We start from the raw sequence: 22,018 nt of genomic DNA, 5'->3' as shown, positions 1-22,018 counted from the left end.
ATTGTCTCCACAGGATAGGCACAGCATATGAACTTGACCCATGAAAGACCACAATCTGCTTTACCAAGTCTGGTCATTGCAGCAAGTCCTTTTTTTTTTTTTTTTTAAAGAGAGAATTTTTTAATATTTATTTTATGAGGTGCTGAGGATCGAACCCAGCGCCCCGCGCATGCCAGGCAAGCGTGTTACGACTTGAGCCACATCCCCAGCCCAAGCAAGTCCTCTTTTTAGAACAAATAATCTTCAGAGCAAAAAAGTATCGAGTGTTTCCTTAGAGAAGGCACTAAATAATACCTTATCAAAGATGTCTTCATTTACCCTCTCACAAAGTACAATCCTTACTATAAAGTTGGCTTCTGTGTTGGGAAGATGGGGTTGCATGCGCTGCACAAATGAGCAACTGTAAGTCAGATGGATTCTAATATGTAGAATGAATGAGAATGATTTAAATCATTTTAGAGATGAAGACAATCAAAAAAGCAATGCAATGTAAATGCATTAGATTTTAATCTTTAATATTTAACATTATTGCTTTAGGAAGTCATTTCCCTGAACCAAGAATACAATGCTAATTACATAAAAATATACAGATATAAAAAGTAGTTCTCCATTTTCCGGGGCGGGGGGGGGGGGAGGTAGGGGACGGGCACAGAACAATCCAAGTATAACTTCTAGAATAGTCAAGTTTTTTGTTTTAATTAGTTACAATTGTGGTCATCTCATTTATTAGCTCTAACTTACATATTTAAATTAAAGAAACATTATTAGGCAACCATTACAATTTATAAATGTAAGGTGCCATTATTGAGTAAATAGATTTCCTCCAGAATGGATGTGTCCCTTCTCCCACCAACTAATGAAGCAGCAATAAACATTAGTTGAAATTTATTAGTAGATGATACACTGCTGCAAACACTAATTCTCTTATCCACTCTTAAGTGCATGTATGAATTGGTTAGAACGCACTGATAATCTAACAATCAACAGCAAGATGAGCTTGTCTTGGGCTTTCGGTGGAGATGGATCGTGTCTGTCTGAATCAAGTGATCTGACCTATCCTCGTTAGCAAGAACTCTTCGAACCGCTTCCTCAAAGGCTGCTGCAACATTGGTGGCATCTTTTGCACTTGTTTCAAAGTAAGGATAGTCGCCGTTGTCTCTGCACCAGGCTTGGGCTTCTTCAGTGGACACCTGCCGCTCATTTATATCGATCTTGTTGCCTAAAATCACAAAAGGAAAACTTTCGGGCTCTTTTACCTCTGCATAATATATGAATTCTTTCTTCCAGTTACTCAAGTTCTGGAAGCTCTGTGAATCATCAACACTAAAAGTGAGCAGGCAACAGTCAGAACCTCTGTAAAATGGTGTCCTCAGGCTTCGGAATCGCTCTTGGCCAGCTGTGTCCCAAATCTGCATGGTAACAAAATGTCCATCCACCTCCAAATCTTTGTTTAAAAATTCCACACCTATTGTATGGAAGAGCTGGGCATCAAACTTATTAGTTACATATCTGTTCATAAGGGAACTCTTCCCAACTCCACCATCTCCCAGGAGAATTACTTTAAAAAGCGATGATTTTCCTGCCATTGTTAATCTTACAAGTTTTGACTTCAGAACCCTGTAAAATAAAAAGGTACCATTAAATTCCTTCACATCTGAATACTCTGCATTATTCTAGAAATATTAGCATTTAAGTGAACTAAAATAGCCCCAATTCCTTTTTGCAAGGAGCACACCTAAATAATAAGAACTGTCATTACCTGAGCATTAAACCATGTGCCAACTTCTATCCTACTATTCATTCCCTAGAACAGCTAGCAGGGACTCACTCTTCCTCTTTCTTGGGTCACAGCTACAAATCTCTCATTCAAGACCAAATCTGACCCCAAAGACCTGGCTCTGAACCATTGATCTATTAAGCCCCTCCTTGCTCACAATAAGCCACATCATCCCTTATTAAAAAGGTGTTAAGAGACCAAGTCTTCAGCTTTCTTTAGTATCTTCAAACAGCGCTTCAGTGCACAGTGATGGTGTTCATGAATGGTGCTCCTTGTGCCAGGGATTTTTTTTCTATTGTCCACCCCCCTCCACTCTGCAGACATAGGCACTGTTAAGCAGGAAAGCTAGAGACTTCCAGAAGCTCACTGATCTGTCTGTGAAAAAGAAGTGAACCAACCACTGGTAAAGGGAGTTTATTTCTCCTCTTTAGGAACACTTTTTTGAGCTTGCTAAAATCAGTGTCAGCAGCAATTAAGGAGGGGGGTACTGGGGATTGAATCCAGGGGCACTCACCCACTGAGTGACATCCTCAGCTCTTTTTTGTATTTTATTTAGAGACAGGATTCCACTGAGTTGCTTAGGGCCTTGCCAAGTTGCTGAGGCTGGCTTTGAATGTGATCCTCTTGTCTCAGCTTCCTGATCAACTGGGATTATAGGTGTGTGCAACTGCACCCAGCATAATTAATATAATCTGGCATATTCTATTCACAAGACTAATTTGGGCAGCTCTACCTCTTAGAAAATATGAGCCTGTGTTGTTACTTGTGTGTTTTCAAGTGGAATGAAATAAATGTAGATGTGCTATATTAGAGGAAGTCCTGGAGCAGGATTAAAAACTTTCTTATACTTAAAGAGCCAACCTGCAAGTTGAGATTTCTGATGCCTATTGACAGCTACTTCTAAGTGCTTATGGGAATACTTTCCTATTTGATGCTTTTCTTTTTTAAATTATGGAAAATTTCAAACATACACAAAACTTCTAAGTAATGAAAATAATATAATGAATACCCATGAACTCTAAACCCAGATTTACCAAGTGTCCATGTATGGCAAATCTATTTTTTCCTCAACTGCCACTCTCCTTTGTCCTCAGTTATTTTAAATCAAAATTATATCATTTAGCCTATAAATATTTCAGTATTAAATGGCTTTTTAAATATACTACATTTCATTAAAGAAAATAAACTGTAGAGAAGCACTGTTAAAAGAATTGTATACAGTGATCAAAATGTCCAATATGGCAATCATTAGCCAGATGTGGCTGTTCAGCACTTGACAAGTAGCTGGTGGGAGTAAGGAACTGAATTTTACCGGGCACTTAATCACTGAGCCACATCTTCAGCCCTTCTTTGTATTTTATTTAGAGACAGGGTCTCACTGAGTTGCTTAGCACCTTGCTAAATTGCTGAGGCTGGCTTTGAACTCGCAATCCTCCTGTCTCAGCCTCCTGAGACAATGGGATTACAGGCGTGTACCACCACTCTGGACCAGAAAAATGTTTTTTGGGCTGGGGATTAAACTCAGGGCTCAGCACATATTCTACCACTGAACTACACCCCCAGCCCATTTATTTTAGACTAATTTAAATAGTCACACTTAAACAATAGCTGCACTGGATGGCACAGCTCAAGAGTAAAGATGGTCATTAACCTTAATGTTAAAGTAAATATTGTGAATCCGTTGACAGGAAGATAATAAAGACACAAATGACAACTGTTAATATTGACCAGGATAAGTTTGCAAAACCACTGCAGTTAACATTATCTGGCTCTTTCCTTGTTATATGCCAATGTGACCCAGTATAATGTAACCGAACACTTCTGTAACATTAAAGAACCATGTAGTATTTCACCACATAATCATCACAACCACATTAATGGTTAACATATATTCATGAGTATTCTGTGCATCCTAACCTTGCATCAAAAACAGTTTAGTAATAAATGATTTTTAAGTAATACCAAATTTTTTTTTTTTTTTAAAGCTTCAATGGTTGTCCCCACATTTTGGGAAAAAAAAAAAAATCAATGCTTGTGTGGTGAAATGTGGAATTCTCCATTTCTAACTATAGGCTCTACTATTCTGATAAAAACCTGTAGCAGTTTGTATAGGGAGAAATCAAGTAAGTGGGAAAACATGATTAAAAAATGATAAACACATCTTAGTTCTTAATTCTTGTTGGTTCTTTTCAAATTACTACTCTATTCATTACTATGATAATAAATACAATTTAAACTCTTCAACAAAAGTGTGAGGCAAATAAAGTACCTACCTTCTGGGAGCCTTTTTTGGTATAAAATGGGTTGCTCTGCTCAATGCCCTAATGTTAGAGCAGAAAACAAAACAACTTCAAGTCCCTTAATTTCCTAACACAGGTAATAATTCACTAAATCTTAATTTTGAATTTTGCTTAAACAACTGCAACATAAAAAAGATCAACAAAACCAAAAAAACAAATCAGTTGTACAGGCATGGGTCACATAAAGACTTCAGTCAACACGAGACCACATTGGAACAGTGCTCCCAAAGATTAAAATGGAGCTGAAAAACTCCTATCATCTAGTGGCATCATAGTTATTATAGTGCAATGAATTATTCATGTGTGGTGTAAACCAACCTACAATGCTGCCAGTTGTAGAGAATGTACAGCACATACAATTATGTACAGTACATAATACTTGCTAATGATTATATTACTAGCTTATGTATTTATTAAACTATACTTTAAAAAATATTTTTAAATTTATTTATTCTTATGAGTTATATGACAGCAGAATGCAACTGAATTCATTATACAAATAGAGCACAATTTTTCATGTCTCTGGTTGTATGCTATACTATCATTATTTTAAGGTATACTCCTACTTGTTAAAAAGTTTACTGCAAAACATATGCCATGTTAGATCAGAGCAGTCTCATACACCTCATGTTTACTATGTTTACTGATGGCATCAAGAGGTCATGTCTAGTGATTGATTTGTACCACTGAGGTTTGTGTAACCATACTCAATGGTCACACAAAGTAGAGATCACCTTATTATGCATTTCTCAGAATGTGTCCCCACTGTTAACTGTATTTCAATGTAGGGAAAGCATCTGATGCTTCCTCAAATGATTAATATTCTTCAATGGTTTATCTCAGGACTAAGGTCAATTTCTAAGGCAAAAGAGCTCACCTCCCACCTTGCCTCTTTGCTTGAGTCATTCTGAAATGCATTGTCACATGGAACTGACAGCTCATCTTACACATTCATTACACTGGCATATGCTGTTCCCTCTGCTGGTGGTCCTCCGACTCCCACCCCAATGAACTGCTATGCTTTCAGACCTGCTCTTGGCATGGTCATCAACTCCACTGGGAACCTTTTCCCAGCAACTCCCCTAATGTTGTTCCTTTCATACAATTTTTAACATACTGAAACACAAAAGTTCCATGGTGTGTTATGAGGGAATAACAGATGTGCATGATTCTATCATTTATCCTAGTATTTTAATAAGTCTACTAATCTAACTGCCTGGCCAGACACAAAGTTTTATTGTACAGCATTGCATTTTTAGAATCATTAAATGAAACCGAAAGCCAGATTCTATAATCAAACAACTCCACCTAGATTAAATTCTTGAGATTTCTAATTTATAATTTTATCAGGACACTCGAATAATTCTTTTCCTTTCTCATAATCATGTGGCATTTCCTACTTTGTGTTATTTTTCTGACCAAACAAATTTGGCTTATGCAAAACCCAAATACCAGGAAATAGGGTATAATTTTTCAAATTTCCTAACTACAGTTTAGAAATCAACCTCAGATACTATTTAGGAATATATTAGTATTTTCTACAATAATTAATAATATATATGAATACCTCTTTGATTCTAACCTATATACAAACATACATGGTGGTTATAACTAAATATGCAAACCATCTTATTTCCCACTGACATCTAACAGAGGCCAGCTTCACTAAATCAATACATTAACATAATCATAATTTATGGACATTAAAAATGTTCCCTTTGTTTTTCTTTAAAACCAGAATTCTTTGCAAAAGAATTTTAACCCTACTAGCTGGGTGTGTAATACTTGTCATCCCATACAGGAAATCCAAGCGGCTCAGGAGGCTGAGACAGGAGGACTGCAAGTTCAAAGCCAGCTGCAGCAAAATAGAGGTGCTAAGCGACTCAGTGAGACCCTGTCTCTAAGTAAAATAAAAAATAGGCTGGGAATGTGGATCAGTGGTTGAGTGCCCCCGAGTTCAATCTCTGGTACCCTTCGGGGGGGGAGGGGAAGAATCCTACTATGTCATTTAAAAAATTTACCTAAAAGTGTCGGGCTCAGTAGCACATACCTGTAATCCCAGCGATTCAGGAGGCTGAGGCAGGAGGTTTGCGAGTTCAAAGCCAGCCTCAACAACTTAGCAAGGCCCCAAGCAACCTAACAAGATTAAAATATGAAAAGGGTTGGGGATGTGGTTCAGTGGTTAAGCACTCCTGGCTTCAAAAAAAGCCTTATGTTCCTTATGTTTGAAATGACTATCCAAAGGCAACAATCTTTACCAAGGTGAAAAACATTACTTCAGTAATTTAGCTAAATTCTACAGATAAAAATATCTGGGAAAAGCATAATCCCATCAACTTTACCTTAGTAGAAGTTCAATTCAAGCATCATTACCTGCAAAAAATTAGAAAGCTCACATTAGCAACTTGAACTTCTTTGCATAATTTTAAGACTAAAAACAATAATTAAAATATGAAAGAAATATGTGATTTCTATTAGCAGCCAGTTTCTTAACCTAAAACACCATACCTAAGTGCAGTCCATGATCATCTTCAGCCTAAAAAAAGGCCTACATCAAATATTACACTTTAATTGTTTTTTCCCAAAAAAACTGTTGCCTGCCAACCCTTTCAAGTTTCACACACCACAATACCTATAAAATTATATTAAGAGGAAGTAGAGAATATCTCATTTATTCTTTAAAACTTGCCCAAATTTTGGGTGGATGAGAACAAGTCATTCTAGAAAACAATATAAAGACAGCACAAACAAGGAAAACAAAAGGGGAGGAGGGAGGAGGCACCAACATGATACAGGAAGAGTGTGGACAAGGCTAAAGGTAGCACAGTGTCATGAAGCTCCTGTGCAACCAAGGCAAAATGAAAACTTCCTTCTAAGTGAACAAGGGCACAGGTCAGAAAGGAGAGCTTATTCCAAGTACCAACAGCCAGGAGCACAGCCCCTGCATGAGCTACTTAACCTCTTGAAGTCTCATGGAAGCAGGGGTGACAACAGAGGGCTGGGGGTGTAACTCAGTGGTAAAGCACTTGCCTAATATGTGCAAGGCCCTGAGTTCAATCCCCAGCAACACAAAAACAAAGTGGCCAATCTTATAGGATTGTTGGGAAGATTCACTCAGATCATGGGACAAAAATGTTTTGTCACAGTGCCAGGTTCATAAGAACAGTGAAGGAAATTTCTGTGGAATAAATATATGAAGAAGTCTTTACTGGCAGTTTTACAGACAGGTTTTTTAATGGCCTTTTCTTACCTTGAATTTCAGCAAGAGCTATGTGCAGAACAAGTAAGAGGGTAGGCAGGCCTACATTAGACACCAAAGGATCAAATTCAATTTGAAGGTTTCCCAGTGATGCCAATGTAGAACTGTACTAGGTACTAAGTCTCTTAGTCTAAACCAATGGTTTCACCCCTATACCCACCTTTGTAAAGCAAATGGCATTTTTGTGGGGGATATATATATATATATATATATATATATATATATATATATATATATATCAGTATGTGTATGTGTGTGTATATATAATCAGTTCTTAACTCATATATAATTCAATCAATAAAAAAAAATACTCTTCAAAATGCTAACATTTAGGATTAAGGATAAAACAGCAGCAACTAACACTAATGGAGTTCTCTGTGCCATTTACCCTATGACACTGCATTTATGCCTCACAAGTCTCTTATTACTCCTACATTACAGATGAGGATGCTGACTCAGAGGTTACATAGCTTGCCCAGGATCACACAACTAGCAAAAGGCGAGAATAAGACATACATGTGAGACTCTAAAGCTTAGGCACTTAATCCACTAGGCTATGACAAATGCAACTGATTCTGCATTTGTTTGAGGATTTTAGTGTTGTTGTAGGTATAATGAAAATAAGCATGGCCAGATGCGGCATGCATGCCTGTAATCCCAGAGGCTCAGGAGGCTGAGACAGGAGGACTGCAAGTTCAAAGCCAGTCTGAGCAACTTAGCGAGGCACTAAAGCAACTCAGCAAGACTGTCTCAGAAAATAAAAAGGGCTGAGGATGTTGCTCAGTGGTTAATCATCTCTGGGTTCCATCCCTAGTACCAAAATAATAAACAAGTTTTTTAAAAAAAGATAAAAAAAATAAAAAGAACTGGAGATGTAGCTCAGTGGTAAAGTGCACCTGGGTTCAACCCCCAGTACCCTCCTCCTCCCCCAAAAAGCAGTTGCAAAGTCAGAGACTTTCAACAGTTTGCTTTATTTCAAGATCTGCACAAGAAGGCCAGGTGTAGTGGTGCACACCTGTGTAATCCCACCAACTTTGGAGGCTAAGGCAGGAGGATGGCAAGTTTGAAGCCAGTCAATTAACTTAGCAAGACACTATCTCAAAAAAAAAAAAAAAAAAAAAAAAAAAAAAGTGCTGAGAATGTAGATCAGTTGTTAAGTGACCCTGGATTTAATCCCCAGCACCCAAGGTGGAGGAGAAATCTGCACCACGAACAAGTTAACCTAACAGAACTAGTAGTTGCTAATCTTTCAATATGTAATAAAAAGCACATATTGTACCATAAAACAAATGAGTGTGCCTGTTTTACTAGTAAACCATTTATTAGTTTGAATGGTTTAAAACATTTTAAATGAAATGTGAGCCAAATGTGTGCAGAACTCTAAAGCATCTCCACAGAAGGCTAGTTTTCCATAGGATGAATGGGAAAATTGTTTCTCAAAAAGGATTTACTGAGTGCCTACTATGTGCCACACACTGAGGATACAAACCACACACACATAATCCGTCTGTGGGTGAGCGTGACTTTCATACATAAAGCCACTTAAGTCACAACTGTGGCAAGTCCTACAAAATGAGAGGTGAGAGGTACATGGTGTATAGTACTATAACTACTCACACTCAGCCCAAAATAAAAGAACAATTTAAAATAGTGTAGGGGAGTTTCCCCCCATCTCCCATGATGAGTGAGAGGCACAATGTGCAAATCTAGAGCTCCTTCAATCAGATCCAAGCCCTGCATGCAGTATCTCATGGAGCCGGTCCTGATTCCAGCCATCAGGACTTACTTTGCATACAACATAATCCTATAACATAAGCCAGCTGTTTTGCCTGCCAAGCTACAATTAAGAAAAAAGCAGTACTTTCAATGCCAGAAGGAAATGGCTGTGTCACAGTTTTAATGAGAGACTGTACATTAGTCTCCAACGTGGTATCTCAATGATCATTTTAGCTGCATGCTGTCCTTAGGACACAGGCCTCACCAACATGACTCGAAGAAAGGGGAATCTGACCTGGGGGAAGTGGGTTTAACCATAGACTAAGCTCAACAGGAGGGGAGAACCTAAAAGAAAGAAGGGAGCCTGAACCAGGAAGAGGGACCACCAACCCATGTCAAGACCCTGCCAAGAAAGCCTGGCCCTGCCAAAGACTGGGAGAACCCAAAGTAAGCCTAAGCACCCAGAGGCCGGAGAGTAAGGAGTGTGCTAGAGAGATGGGACTGGAACAGGCAGGGTCTTAAAAGTCACAGGAAGAATTTCTATCTGTACACTGGAGTACCAGAAAGTCACCGAAATAGCTTTAGCAAATGCAGAGTCCAGAAATATAATTGGCTGCAGTAGGAGAATGAGCTGCAAGCGAGAAGACTAGGAAGGCTGCAGGTAAGTGGGGATGGATGCCATTATGATCCTTCTCCAATGCCAATGAATGGTGTCAGCTAGGCTTAGGATAAAAAACTGAGGTGGTTATGTCTCACACTTGATCCTCCAGTAAGATGTTCACTCTGTGACTTCAAGTTTCACCTTCTCTCCTTTGAATCCTTCCTTTTGAAGTCCAGCTACCTCCTACACCCCTTGTAGATGCAGCTAACCTCATCCCCTCCTGCATCTCTGACTAAATCCTCTTACCCCAGAGCTCCTCATACCTCTGCACCTATCTACCATTTGCCATATGGAATTCTGTAACAGACATGCCTATTATGTGTAATAAAAATGAAACATGTTCTCTAAAAAGGTTCACAATATAGGGACATGTATTATATACCACTAAAAATTGCTTTTCCTGGGTTGGGGTTGTGGCTCAGTGGTAGAGCGCTTGCCTGGCACATGTGAGGCACTGGGTTGGATCCTCAGCACCACATATAAATAAATGAATAAAATAAAGGTCCATAAACATCTTAAATAAAATACTCAAAAAATACTTTTCCATTTGTCCATTTTTTAGACTATACCACAAAATACATGCCCATAGTATTCTAAAGCCACCTTCCTCAAAAAAAAAAAAAAAAAAAGAAAGAAAGAAAGAAAGAAAGGAAACTTTGTAAGAATGTTAATTAGGCAAATGCAAATAATTTAAATGCCTAATTAGATGATGCTCTAAACAACCTCAGACAACATGGAGATAAGAGATTATAGAAACACACTATTAAGTGATGAAATCAAATAAAATGCACACTGAAATCACACCATGTAAAAGATCACAGATTTATATTAAAGTCTGTAAGAAAACCTAGAAAAATCAATGTTGAATTCAAAGTTTTGATTTGGTTGCAAAGTCACACTTTTTTAATATCAAAAGTGTTTTTTAAAGCTTCATTTCACTCAAGGCCTAGCTTGACTGAATCCTACCATTAAATGAAATGGAAATCATTTTCTTTTAAATTTTCTTCAAAAACCCACCAGACAGCAAGAATATCACTTTCTAAAATGGGCATAGTGGTGCACACCTGTAATCTCAGCAACTCGAGAGCCTGAGACAAGAGGATTCCAAGTTCCAGGCCAGCCTAGGCAACTTAGTGATACAGTGTCTTAAAATAAAAAACAAAAAGGACTAGAGATGTGACTCAGAGGTAAAATGCAATGGCTTCAATCCCCAGTACCAAAAAATCACCAGTAACTCATATTAAAAATAAGATTCAATATGATACCAAAAGCACAAGCAAGAAATAATAAACTGTATTCATCCAAATTTCAAACTTTTATGCCTCAAAGGACACTATCAAAAAAGTGAAGAGACAATCTATGGGATGGGAGAAAGTATTTATAATGTGTAAGCAACTTAATCTAAAATATATAAACAATTTTTATAACTCATCAATTTAAAGAAAACCCAAATAACCCAATTTAAAAATGGGCAAAAATGTTATCATTAGTTGTTAGCAAAATGCAAATCAAAACCACAATGAATTACTCATACATAAAGAATAAAAACTTTTATTTGTAGGAAAATGGATGGAACTGGAGATCATCATGTTACGTAATATAAGCCAGACACAGAAAGACAAATATTGCATGTTCTCTCTCACATGTGGAAATTTTTAAAAAGGAATGACCTGAAAGCAGAAGAGGGACTGTTAGGGACTGAGAAGGGGGAAGCAGAGGAGGAAGAGGATAAGGAAGGGTGGACATAATCAATGTAAGATATATGCATGTACCATAATGTCACAGTGAAACTCATTAATTTGTACAATTAGTATGTATTAATAAATATAATAAAAAACACAACAACAAAATATCACTTCATATCCACTAGGATGGCTAAAATAAAAGACAATAACAAGGACTGATAAGGATCTGAAGAAGCAAGGAACTCTCATATATTACCATTGAGACTGTAAAACACTGCATTGATAACAAACAAGTCTGGCCATTCCTCAAAAACTTTAAAATAGAGTTACCATGTAACCTAATTATGCCTCTTCTAGGTGTATATTCAAGAGAATTGAAACAGGTTAACAAAAACATTTGTTCATTAATGTTCATAGCTACATTGATCATGGTGGCTCAAAAGTAGAAACAACTCAGCTGTCCACCAATTGATGAATAGATAAAAAAAGTATGTGGCATAGCCACACAATGCTGCAATGTGGACGTACCTCAAAAATACGCTAAATAAAAGCAGACAGCTGGGTGCAGTGGTGCATGCCTGTAATCCCAGCAATTTGGGACACTGAGGCAGGAGGATCACAACTTCAAAGCCAGAGTGATTGCTTAGCATGCACAAGGCCCTGGGTTTGATCCCCAGCATTGCAAAGAATAAATAAGAATTTCAAAGAAATCAACCAGGGAAACAAAAGCATACATAATTTCAAAAGTGTCTTCCTGGCTATGCCACTGAAATGTATGAGCAAGAAGCAACAAGGAAAGTCATTAAGCCTAGAGCAAGGAGAGAGAGAGAGAGAGAGAGAGAGAGAGAGAGAGAGAGAGAGAGAGAGATTGATTTTGAAATTTTAAAGAGAACACCACAGGAAAAGATCAACTTGGCAAGACTTGCCAGATAAAATAAATAAATTACCTAGTCATATCTAGTCAACCACTGAGCATTACCTCACAAATGCAAATAGCTACAAAAGGGGAAAAAAACCCTGTTTAATTCAAACCACACCATCACTGTCAGAGCACATGCCCTATCCTATTTAAATAACTCATTTCAATAAGTACTCTTTTTTTTTTTAAGATGAATCATCTAATTTAACTGTTAAAAAACATGTTAACAATTTTTCATAAAACAAGTCACCTCAGTAGTTTGGTATGGTAGGCAGAGTAGGAAGGGAGGAAAAGTGGAGGGAAAAAAATTAAAAAGAACTAAATCTTCTGAAACCAATGTGAAGTACAGAACAGCAGGATCCCACAGAGCTCAACCCTGGAAATGTCCTGCACAGGAACTAAGGAACCACACGTGGCACTGAACACCCGAAATGTGGCTGGTCTGAAGAATTGGATTTTTCATTTCATTTTATTTTACTTTAATTTGTTTAAATTTAAAGTGCTGCACAAGGCTAGCGGCCACTATACTGAGCAGTGCAGGCCTACGGTGTGGTTAGGTTGACAGTCCATGAATGAAATTGGGGGTAGGGGGAATGCACCCCTTAGAATCACATGTGGAATCAGGATGTATGTGTGTGGATGGAAGCTTTTGTGCTTGAGCTTTTTTCTGAGAAGACTAAAAAGGGTTTCTGCAAATTCTAAAGAGAGTTTGGATCTCTAAGAAATGATCAATACATGCTGGTATCATCTCTATATCATACATGATCCATTTATGTGCCTCAACACCCTCAATACTTTTCCACCTTCACTCAGCATCACCATTTCTTGTCTCCCTCACCCTCTCCTTGCACACTTTGACCATAAACTTGAGAGTTCAGTGAACAGCGGTATGCATGGGAAGCATCTAATTCTGGAAAGTAAGGATAATCCTTTGTTTTTTATTTTGTTTGATTTTTAAGAGCTAAGCATAAATCTACCTGTAATAAGGCACTTAAAGTGGTTCGTTTTTTTTTTTTTTTATGGTGCTGGGGATTGAACCCAGGGCCTTATGCAAGTGATGAGGCAAGCACTCTACCAACAGACCAATATCCCCAGCCTCTTAAAGTTTTTAAGTTGCCAATGGATCTTTATTTATTTATATGCAGTGCTGAGAATCGAACCCTGTGCCTCACACATGCCAGGCAAGTGCTCTACCACTAAGCCATGACCCCAGCCCCTAAAGTGGTTCTTGATAAAAGAAAAGTTGTACTTTGAAGGGCAAAATTAAAATGCAAAGAAATGGATAAAAGTCACAAGACAAGAATATTGGGATTTATGATTAGGTACTTCTGGAAGAAAAATAAACTATAAAAGGAATGAATTTGAATGTTAGAAAAACATTAAATCATCAAAATAACCAAATATGACCTACAATGTACATGTTCTGCTATCATATATGGAAACACTAGTTTTTTGAAAAATTATTTATTTATTCTAATTTGTTATATATGATGGCCAAGTGCCTTTTAATTCATATTACACATATAGAAAACAATTTTTCAAGTCTCTGGTTGTACACAAAGTAGATTCATACCATTCGTGTCTTCATACATGTATGGATATGGAAACACTAGTTTTGATACTTCTCTTCAAGTTAGATAAGAAAGCAGGTGTCTGTAATTTAGAGCAGACAAGGATAAGAAGCTAGAGAACTTTTATACAAACCCTGGGAAGAGCCAGTACACAAACACTGTCCACCAGGCCCCAAGACACAGCAAAGAACTTCACAGCTGGAGAAGTCAAGTAAAAAGAGTAGGAATTTCCCAAAAACGTAAAAAAAAAAAAGGAAGGAAGGGAGGGAGGAGGAAGAAGGGGGGAAGGAATAGTAGCTATATGTCCTATATGTTTGGCATATAGGACTCAACTAGAGTAGAGGCTCCCAATCTTGCAGGGAAGTTGTCACCAGCTCAAGGAAATGCTGTAAGTAACTCTTCATAAAGGTCAGTTTATCTGATATAACTGTCACTTCTCTGTCAATGACATCCCAGTTTGCCACTACTAAGGTGTTGAAATTGACTCACTCTCTCTGTCACACACACACACACACACACACACACCCTTTCCCAGCCAAGACTTAACACTGCCATCACTACTACCCATCTCTCCATCTGCCCCCCCCCCCACCGCCAGATTAACCCTGTACACAGACTCCCAATCCCTCCATTACCCAGAATATCAGCAAGCCATTGAAGAATGCCTATTGGCCAATCCAGTGACTTCTGGTTCCTCACCTGAGTGCCCTAAAGCACACAAAACCCTAAAGTGATTTGACCAGTTTCTCCACCTGAGGCCCAGCTAATACACATTGAATTCTCTCAGGATGTACATGACATCAAATCTCAGAAGGCAAATCAAGTACTGACTAGGGAAGTGTTTAGTATAGTAGCATGCATCTAGCCAGAGGCACAGGAGATATCCTCAAGTCTTGGCTAGAACTCACTATCCATTACTACTCTATTAGGTCAAACAGTCTGGCAAGTGACCCTGTGGAAATGTTTCCTATTTAATGGGCCATAAAACTACTCTGACAATAGCTTCTGCTTTCTTTCCTCGTGTCTCCTTAGCTTTCTTCAACCAGATGGTTCCTTTTCCTAACAGGCTCTTTTTTTTTTTTTTTTTAGATGATATTGTAGTTAAAATTTTTATGTGTAAAAATTTATCCAAAAGGGTTGAAAGAGACATGAATTGTATTACTGTTCATTTTTGTTTATTTTTGGTATTTAGCTTGACTTGATTTCTCCTTTGGTTGGCTTTTTCTTTATTGTAGTTCTTCCCTTTGATTTTCATTGCTGTTTTTCATTTCCTCCTCGTGGAGTATTTTGCCAAGTATCCAGGCTCTCTCTCAAAGCTAGGATATCCTGGAACAACATATACCAAGCTCTAAAAGATAATGGATGCCAACCAAGAATCCAGCAAAATTAAGCTTCAAATTTGATGATGAAATAAAAGCCTTCCATGACAAATAAAAGCTAAAAGAATTTACAGCAAGAAAGACTGCACTACAGAACATACTTGGCAAAATACTCCTAACAGGCTCTTAATGAAGGTATTTTGCAAGGTTAAAGTCCATATGTCTTCTCATACACAACTTCCTGGGCTATAAAACACACTGATTCCTAAAGTCCACCTCCACCCTCTCACACCCTGGGGCCAGGCAAGAATTTCCAATCCCCTTCAGACACAGGAAGGGTAGTGTGGAGAATTAAAACCCAATCCCCTTCAGAATATGTTCATCTGGTACCCTAATGGTAGTTCAATTTAACACATTTAAAACCATGTTAATTGTTTTCCTCACTTTCAAAATCTCTCTTCAGTCTTTTTTTTTTTCTCTTCAGTCTTATCCACATGATTTGTTGATATAAGAAATGTGTCCACTTTCTTTCTAATATTGCTCAAATAATATTAGCATCCGCCTACTTCCCCAAACTGCACCATTAGCACTGGGAAAAATTGAGGATCTTGGGGCTGGGGCTGTAGCTCAGTGGTAGAGCACTTGCCTAGCATGTGTGAGGCACTGGGTTTGATCCCTGGCACCACATAAAAAATAATAAACAAACAAACAAAATATTGTGTCCATCTACAATTAAAAAAAAATGAGGATCCAAAGGAAAAGTTTACAGACACAGGAAGGGTGGTGTGGAGAATTAAAACCCAATTTTGATATCTTATTTCCTTACTACTAAACCTTGGAAAATGCCAACTTCTAATCATTTGATTCCCAAACTGTGTGCTAATGTGCCCTAAAACATCATGGCAAATTCATAGGGGCAGGGCAGGCTATTTTAAATTTCTAAGGAAAACAAAGAGATACTTGAGACTTGCAAGACACCTTCTGGAGAGAGTTCACAATTTCAACACTAGATTGCACACATTCCTTTTGATGACATCATCTTTGTGAAGCTGGATTTCCCAGAACTGCTGTGACATGAATCAAGTATTGTACAAAAATTAGAGTGGATTATGAGAGTGGCAGCTGTTTGCTCCAAAACAACTATTTTCAAAAATGTATTTAAGAACCCTGGAATTCACTCCGGAGAAACACTCTGCATTCATCAATGTATGTGGTCCTAAGAAACAATCAGGTGTTCTGACTTCCAACTACAGTATGTATGTATTTTCAGGTATGTTTACCTAATCAAATACACAAATGTGAAAACACAGACTGGAGCAGTCACACAGCTACAAACAGCAGCCCAGTGATTTCTAACTTTTTTTTCTGGCAGTGCTGGGGATCAAACCCAGGCCTTGGACTCATGCTAGTTAAGCACTCTACCACTGAGCTACACCCCCGCTCTGATTTGCAATTTTTCTGAACCAGTTAGAATCAAAACAAACCTGTTTCCAGGCTTCTCTTGAGAACTCAGTCACTCTTTTTTTTTTTTTTTTTTTTTTGAGAACTAACCTGGAAGTTACCTTAGTGTCTGTACCCAAAAATCTAATTCAATTCAAAAGAACTTGGAATTAAAAGGGTTCAGCTCTTTTATACAGTTCCACCATCCTTCACACTTGGATAAAGAATATGGTAATAGAATGAATGCATAGAGTTGTTCTGTACTCTTTCTCTCTTCCCTATCCAACAATGGCACACATTTGTAATGCATCGGGCCTAAGACAAAAGTGAAGTCTGTGTCTACAGAAAGCAAAGCCTGGGCTGCCTGATTCACTTCAGTTTTTTTCCAAACACAATCCACCCTCCACCCCACATGGATATAGCTCTTACCCAGCTTACATTCACTTAACTAAATCTAGTTGTCTGTTCATGACAAGCAACAGCATTTGAAAGCCCAAACTCATCATGATCAAAAATTAACAAAAAGGAATGGAAAAATCCAGAATGTGGAAATACCAGAGCACAACTTCACAACATGTATAGTATTAAGAGTCACATTGGGAAACAGATTTCTCCTTCAAGTTATCTAACCAGCCCAGGCTCCCTGGCAAAGTAGACCTGGGACTGCCTCCCTCACCTCCTCTCTACCCACACACCTAGGTGGCTCCAGGTCTCCTCCCTCAGGTTTGCATCATAACTTCCTTCCAAACTCCCTAAGGCATTTGTGAGTTCACCTCCCCCAACCCTGCAATCCTTAATAAATGGTCTCCGTTGATGACCTACTTAGTCAGGAGCCCTGTTTTTTTAATGCTTAGTTTTTTGACTAACAAATTTATTATGTAGATAGCTTTCAAGTTAGATGCATAGCTCAAACACACACAACTTCTAATTGGCTTATTTCCTCCTGCTGCTTAACCAACATATTCCCTGGGGCAGGATTACATGGAAGTTAATAATTTGCTGTCTCTACTTAGTGTCATATAATCTCAGAGATTATGAAGTACAACCATCTCATTTTACAAAGAAAGAACTGCAGTGACCTAACTTGGCCAGAGAAGCAAGACAACTACTGATCAAGCAAGATTCCTCCGGCAAAAATTTACCTTGACCCTTTCCACAAAAAAAAAAAAAAATTTTTTTTTTTTTTTTTGTTAAATCAAATGTGACAGCAATCCTTCTCAGGTGTGTAATTCAGTGCACCTCCCCACCCCCAACCCATAGCAGACAACTCCTGATAAGAGGCAGAGAAACCTATTTGTTAGCAAAAAACACACTGTGTGATGGCCTGAGTCAAAAACCAAATATAGAAACAAAAAGATGCCACACTGACTACGAGAAGTGTGAAGCTAGGGATACCTAAAATGAGATCTAACTCTTTTTGACTGCTCTTCTCAACCACTCCCAAAATTCACTTAACAGTTACAAGTGCCACCAGAATGAAGCAGTACATATTGAAAGGCCTGTGAGTAGGCATGGGGAGGAAAAAAAAAAAAAAAAAAACAGGTTGGGAAAAACACCAGCAAGAAATTAAGCAATTGCTACTTTTTAAATTTTTATTATTTATTTATTGATTTCAAAGATAAAATGCACACACAAATATTGACTACTGGGGCTAAATTTAAGGAAAAATTTTGCATTTAATAAGAGGTTTCTCAATTTGATTCTTGTAAATACTTACACGTGATCAACTGTACAAAGGTATAAAGACCCATCAACTTTCCCCTATTTTGTCTAAGTGTGCCCACAGTAAATACCATGACACAGGTACTTCGGTGCTGGGTGTGGAGTGGTTCTGTTTTTTTAATGAACACCTGAGTAGCCCCAGAAATAAATTCTCTACTAGAATGATGCCAAAACCTAATCCTGATTGTGAGCAAAACTACCTTTCTCACCAGCACCTTTGTATCAGTGCCCCCATGGGTTGCTTGGATAATGTGGACAACTGGAAACTAAACTCACCAAGTCCACTTCAATGCTTCTCCAGTTGTTTTGGTCGCGTCTGCCTTATAACAAAACATAGTTTCTGTTACCAGAAATTCTTTGCTCACTCCTTCATCTTTCAAATATATGACTCTTAGTCATGAGAATTTTCCCCAGCTTGCTTTAAAATAATGAGGATCCTATCCTTAGTAGGAAAGTTACCTTATATTTTAAGAACTACAGAAGTAGAGAAATAGGAGCCTACAGTTGCAAACCGCTCTAAAGCAGGATTTTTCAGTCCCAGCACTAGCAAACATTTTGGGCCAAACAACTTTCTTTGGGTGCTGTCTATAAGCTATCTCTGGTTTCTATCCAATAGATTACAGCAGTACCTCTCTGGCCCCCAGGTGTGAACAAAATGGCCCCTAGTTGAGAACTACTACTGTAAATCACACAGACCTGATTTGAAAATCAGCTCTGCATCCTCACCACTTGTTATTACTTGGGGGAAAAGGACCTAATCTTCCAATTGTCCAGAAAATTCCTCATCTATAATGTAGAGCAAGCAATTGCTGTAGAAATACTATGAGAGTGAAATGCAATGATGCATGCTCAGGATTTACATGCACAGAACACCCAGTGCCAGAGTGGGTTACCAATAAAAATAGTATGAAATGAGAGGAGGTCAAAAAATTAATTGCTAGAACCAAAGAAACTTATATTTAGCCATCCAGAGTACTGTAGTCTAGGTGGAAGTAGTCCAGATAAAGAAACAAAAAGAGGAGAGGCTGGAAAAAGGGGACTAGTATTTCTCTGGTCTCCAAGAATCTAGATAGTTCTACTTAGTTTCTGGCCGTCTACTCTAACCTCCAAAATAATGAACAACAACAAAAAAATCTCCAAATCACAAAAGTCTCCAAAATAAATATGTCCCCAAACCCAAAACATTTTAATATAAAGAAGACGACTTACCACAATGTACAAAACGCACTGAAAGTACCAGAAAACCATACCACTGTTAGATAAAGGGATTCTAAATAAAATACTAAAAGTTCTACATAGATAGTGATAACTTCAACATAAACTTCTAAAAAAGAGAAACTAAGGCCGGCATGGAAGCTCACGCCTATAATTCCAGCAACTCGCGAGGCTGAGGCACGATGATAGCAAGTTCGAGGCCGCCTCAGCAACTTTAGCCAAATCCTGTCTCAAAATAAAAAACATAAAAGGGACCAGGGGTGTAGCTTGGTGGCTGAGCATCCCTGGGCGAGGGAAGGAGAAAGAAAGAAAAGAAAGAGAAGGGAGGGAGGGAGGCGGGAGGAGAACAGAAGAGGGGAGGGGGAAGAGGGGAGGGGGGAGGGGGAAGAGGGGAGGGGGGAGAGGGAAGAGGGGAGGGGGGAGAGGGAAGAGGGGAGGGGGGAGAGGGAAGAGGGGAGGGGGGAGGGGGGAGAGGGGAGGGGGGAGGGGGGAGAGGGGAGGGGGGAGGGGGAGGGGGGAGAGGGAAGAGAGAGGGGGGAGAGGGAAGAGAGAGGGGGGAGAGGGAAGAGAGAGGGGGAGAGGGAAGGGGGGGAGAGGGGGGAGGGGAAAAAGCGAGGCGAAGAGAAAGAAACTAAAAGCAGGCTTCTCAAAAGTTCCTAAATGGATAGTTCTGGGTTTCCTTTCACTCTAGTTTTGTCCCACTGGTCAGTCTCTGAGATTACAGGCAAAGTAGGGATTTTCCATTACAATAGCGCCAGGGAAGAAAAAACAAAGTTGTAAACAACAAAATAAAAAACAAATTCTGTCCATAGATTTTATGAGGGCTTTGAAAGACTGTGGTCACGTGCCAATTTGTAAAGTTGCAGAAAAGTTATTCCTCAAAAGAACTGTGGTCACGGGATGTGTCCTCACTTAAAAAAGCACCAACTACTTGGTCAGCACCTGAAACTCTCATCTTACCTTTTTACTTACTAAGGTGGAAAAAAAAAAAGAAAGGATCGCTATTGTGAAACCTTAGCCAGTATCTGAATCAGATAATGCCCCAAACCGCCTGCAGCCCCTAGCAGTGGCTTTACATTCTAAGCTTCTCACCTGCGTGGTCAGAAGACTGAGCACACGTTCAGCTAGGTAGGATGTCAGAGGTCGCCAAAATCAAATAGGGTGAGTGCCTTTGCTTTCCCTGCAGTGATCATTAGGGCATAGGGTTAGGTCTGGGCGGTGTGGGTGTGCCTCCCGGTGTGGTTAGGGACAAAGCTACTGCGTATATGTGTACCAAGGTGAGTGCGTTTATTTGTCGACGTCTTTCTCCATCCCCCTCTTCCCAAGCTGAGTTTTTGTCTCTCTCCCTGGTATCTGAGCGTGCGTGGGGGAACCCGTCTTTCATCCTGCGTTAGTCAGTGGGACTTACTCTTAAGACAAGCCGTCCCCTCTCTCAAAGGGGGCAGTGACCCGCGCTGGCCCTGAGCACAGATGCTCCAGGTGCCCCAGGCCAGAGCCATGCTCAAGGCCAGAGAGGCGCCCTTCAGCCCTTGACGCCCGCGCTCCGCGACTCAGCCCCCGCCCGCCCTCGAGGGAACGTCCCGAATCCAGCTCACCTTGCGACCACACGGAGGACACCCTGGGAGCTCAAAGCCGGCTCGCCTGGATGCAAGGAGGGCAGAAAGAGGGTCGAGGTCTAAGCGGGCAAGAGGCGGCAGCAGCAGCACTACCAGACTCCAGCTCCAGAGGCTCGGTCCAGGGCGGAGGAAAAAAACATGGCGACCGACCGGGGCGGGGCCCAAGGAGGAGGGGCGGGGCCTGGGGCAGGCTGGGCGGGGCTCCGGGAAATGGGCCCGGAAGGCGGGGTCCGCGACGAGACTCTGGCAGCCGGCCCGGAGAAAGGAGGGTCCTGGTAGTGGAGAGTCGTCCCCCATCCCCCACACCACTTTCTTTGCTAAGTCGTAGTTTACCTGCGTGTAGACTGCTTCTTGTGTCCTTCCGCCTGCGTTCTAGAGCCTGCCAGCATGAAATAATAGTTATTTTTGAAAGTTTGGGTAAAGTAAAATAAACAGAGTGCATGAGCCAGTCACAGGATGTTATAACAGTGATAAAAAAACGAATGTGCAAGCGAACAAAGAACAAACAGGTAGATGAGAAATGAATACAGTTGTGATACTGTGGAATAAAAAATTGTCTAATTCACGTTTAAAATTTTTAGTTGAGTCTCATTAAAGTACTACCTCTATCATCTCTGAGTATGAAATAATAGTAGCAAAAAAATGGCGTTGGAGAAGCTTGTAATTCCTTGCTTTATATATGTAGTTGAAAACGTGGGTGATAAAATACAAGTCCCTGGACACAGGAGGGATTCTTAGTGAGCTCTTGATACATTTTGTGGGGTAGCTTTAATTTGTTTATTTTCCAGGAGAAGGGTCTCACTTTTATGATTTGGGGC

At 39.5% G+C, this 22,018-nt stretch overlaps 1 protein-coding gene across 3 annotated transcripts; it reads right to left on the bottom strand.

The window, feature by feature from the left end:
* Nucleotides 1–503: 503 nt before the first annotated feature.
* RAB9A (RAB9A, member RAS oncogene family) lies at nucleotides 504–21,362 on the bottom strand. Of its 3 annotated transcripts, none has more exons than XM_081276804.1 (4): nucleotides 21,180–21,362; nucleotides 6,420–6,450; nucleotides 6,099–6,213; nucleotides 504–1,617 (listed from the first exon to the last, which is right to left on the bottom strand). In XM_081276804.1, the coding sequence occupies exon 4, from the start codon at nucleotides 1,584–1,586 to the stop codon at nucleotides 981–983; it is 606 nt and encodes a 201-aa protein (XP_081132930.1). In that variant the 5' UTR covers nucleotides 1,587–1,617; nucleotides 6,099–6,213; nucleotides 6,420–6,450; nucleotides 21,180–21,362; the 3' UTR covers nucleotides 504–980. The 3 variants fall into 3 exon arrangements, with proteins under 3 accessions (XP_081132930.1, XP_081132929.1, XP_081132928.1); XM_081276803.1 differs by having other exon boundaries at nucleotides 6,128–6,213; XM_081276802.1 differs by lacking the exon at nucleotides 6,099–6,213 and having other exon boundaries at nucleotides 505–1,617; nucleotides 21,180–21,360.
* Nucleotides 21,363–22,018: the final 656 nt, after the last annotated feature.

The sequence above is a fragment of the Spermophilus citellus genome, assembly GCF_964194105.1.
Source record: "Spermophilus citellus genome assembly, chromosome: X".
In the NCBI taxonomy this organism is placed as follows: domain Eukaryota; kingdom Metazoa; phylum Chordata; class Mammalia; order Rodentia; family Sciuridae; genus Spermophilus; species Spermophilus citellus.
This window is presented reverse-complemented; position numbering and strand designations above follow the sequence as displayed.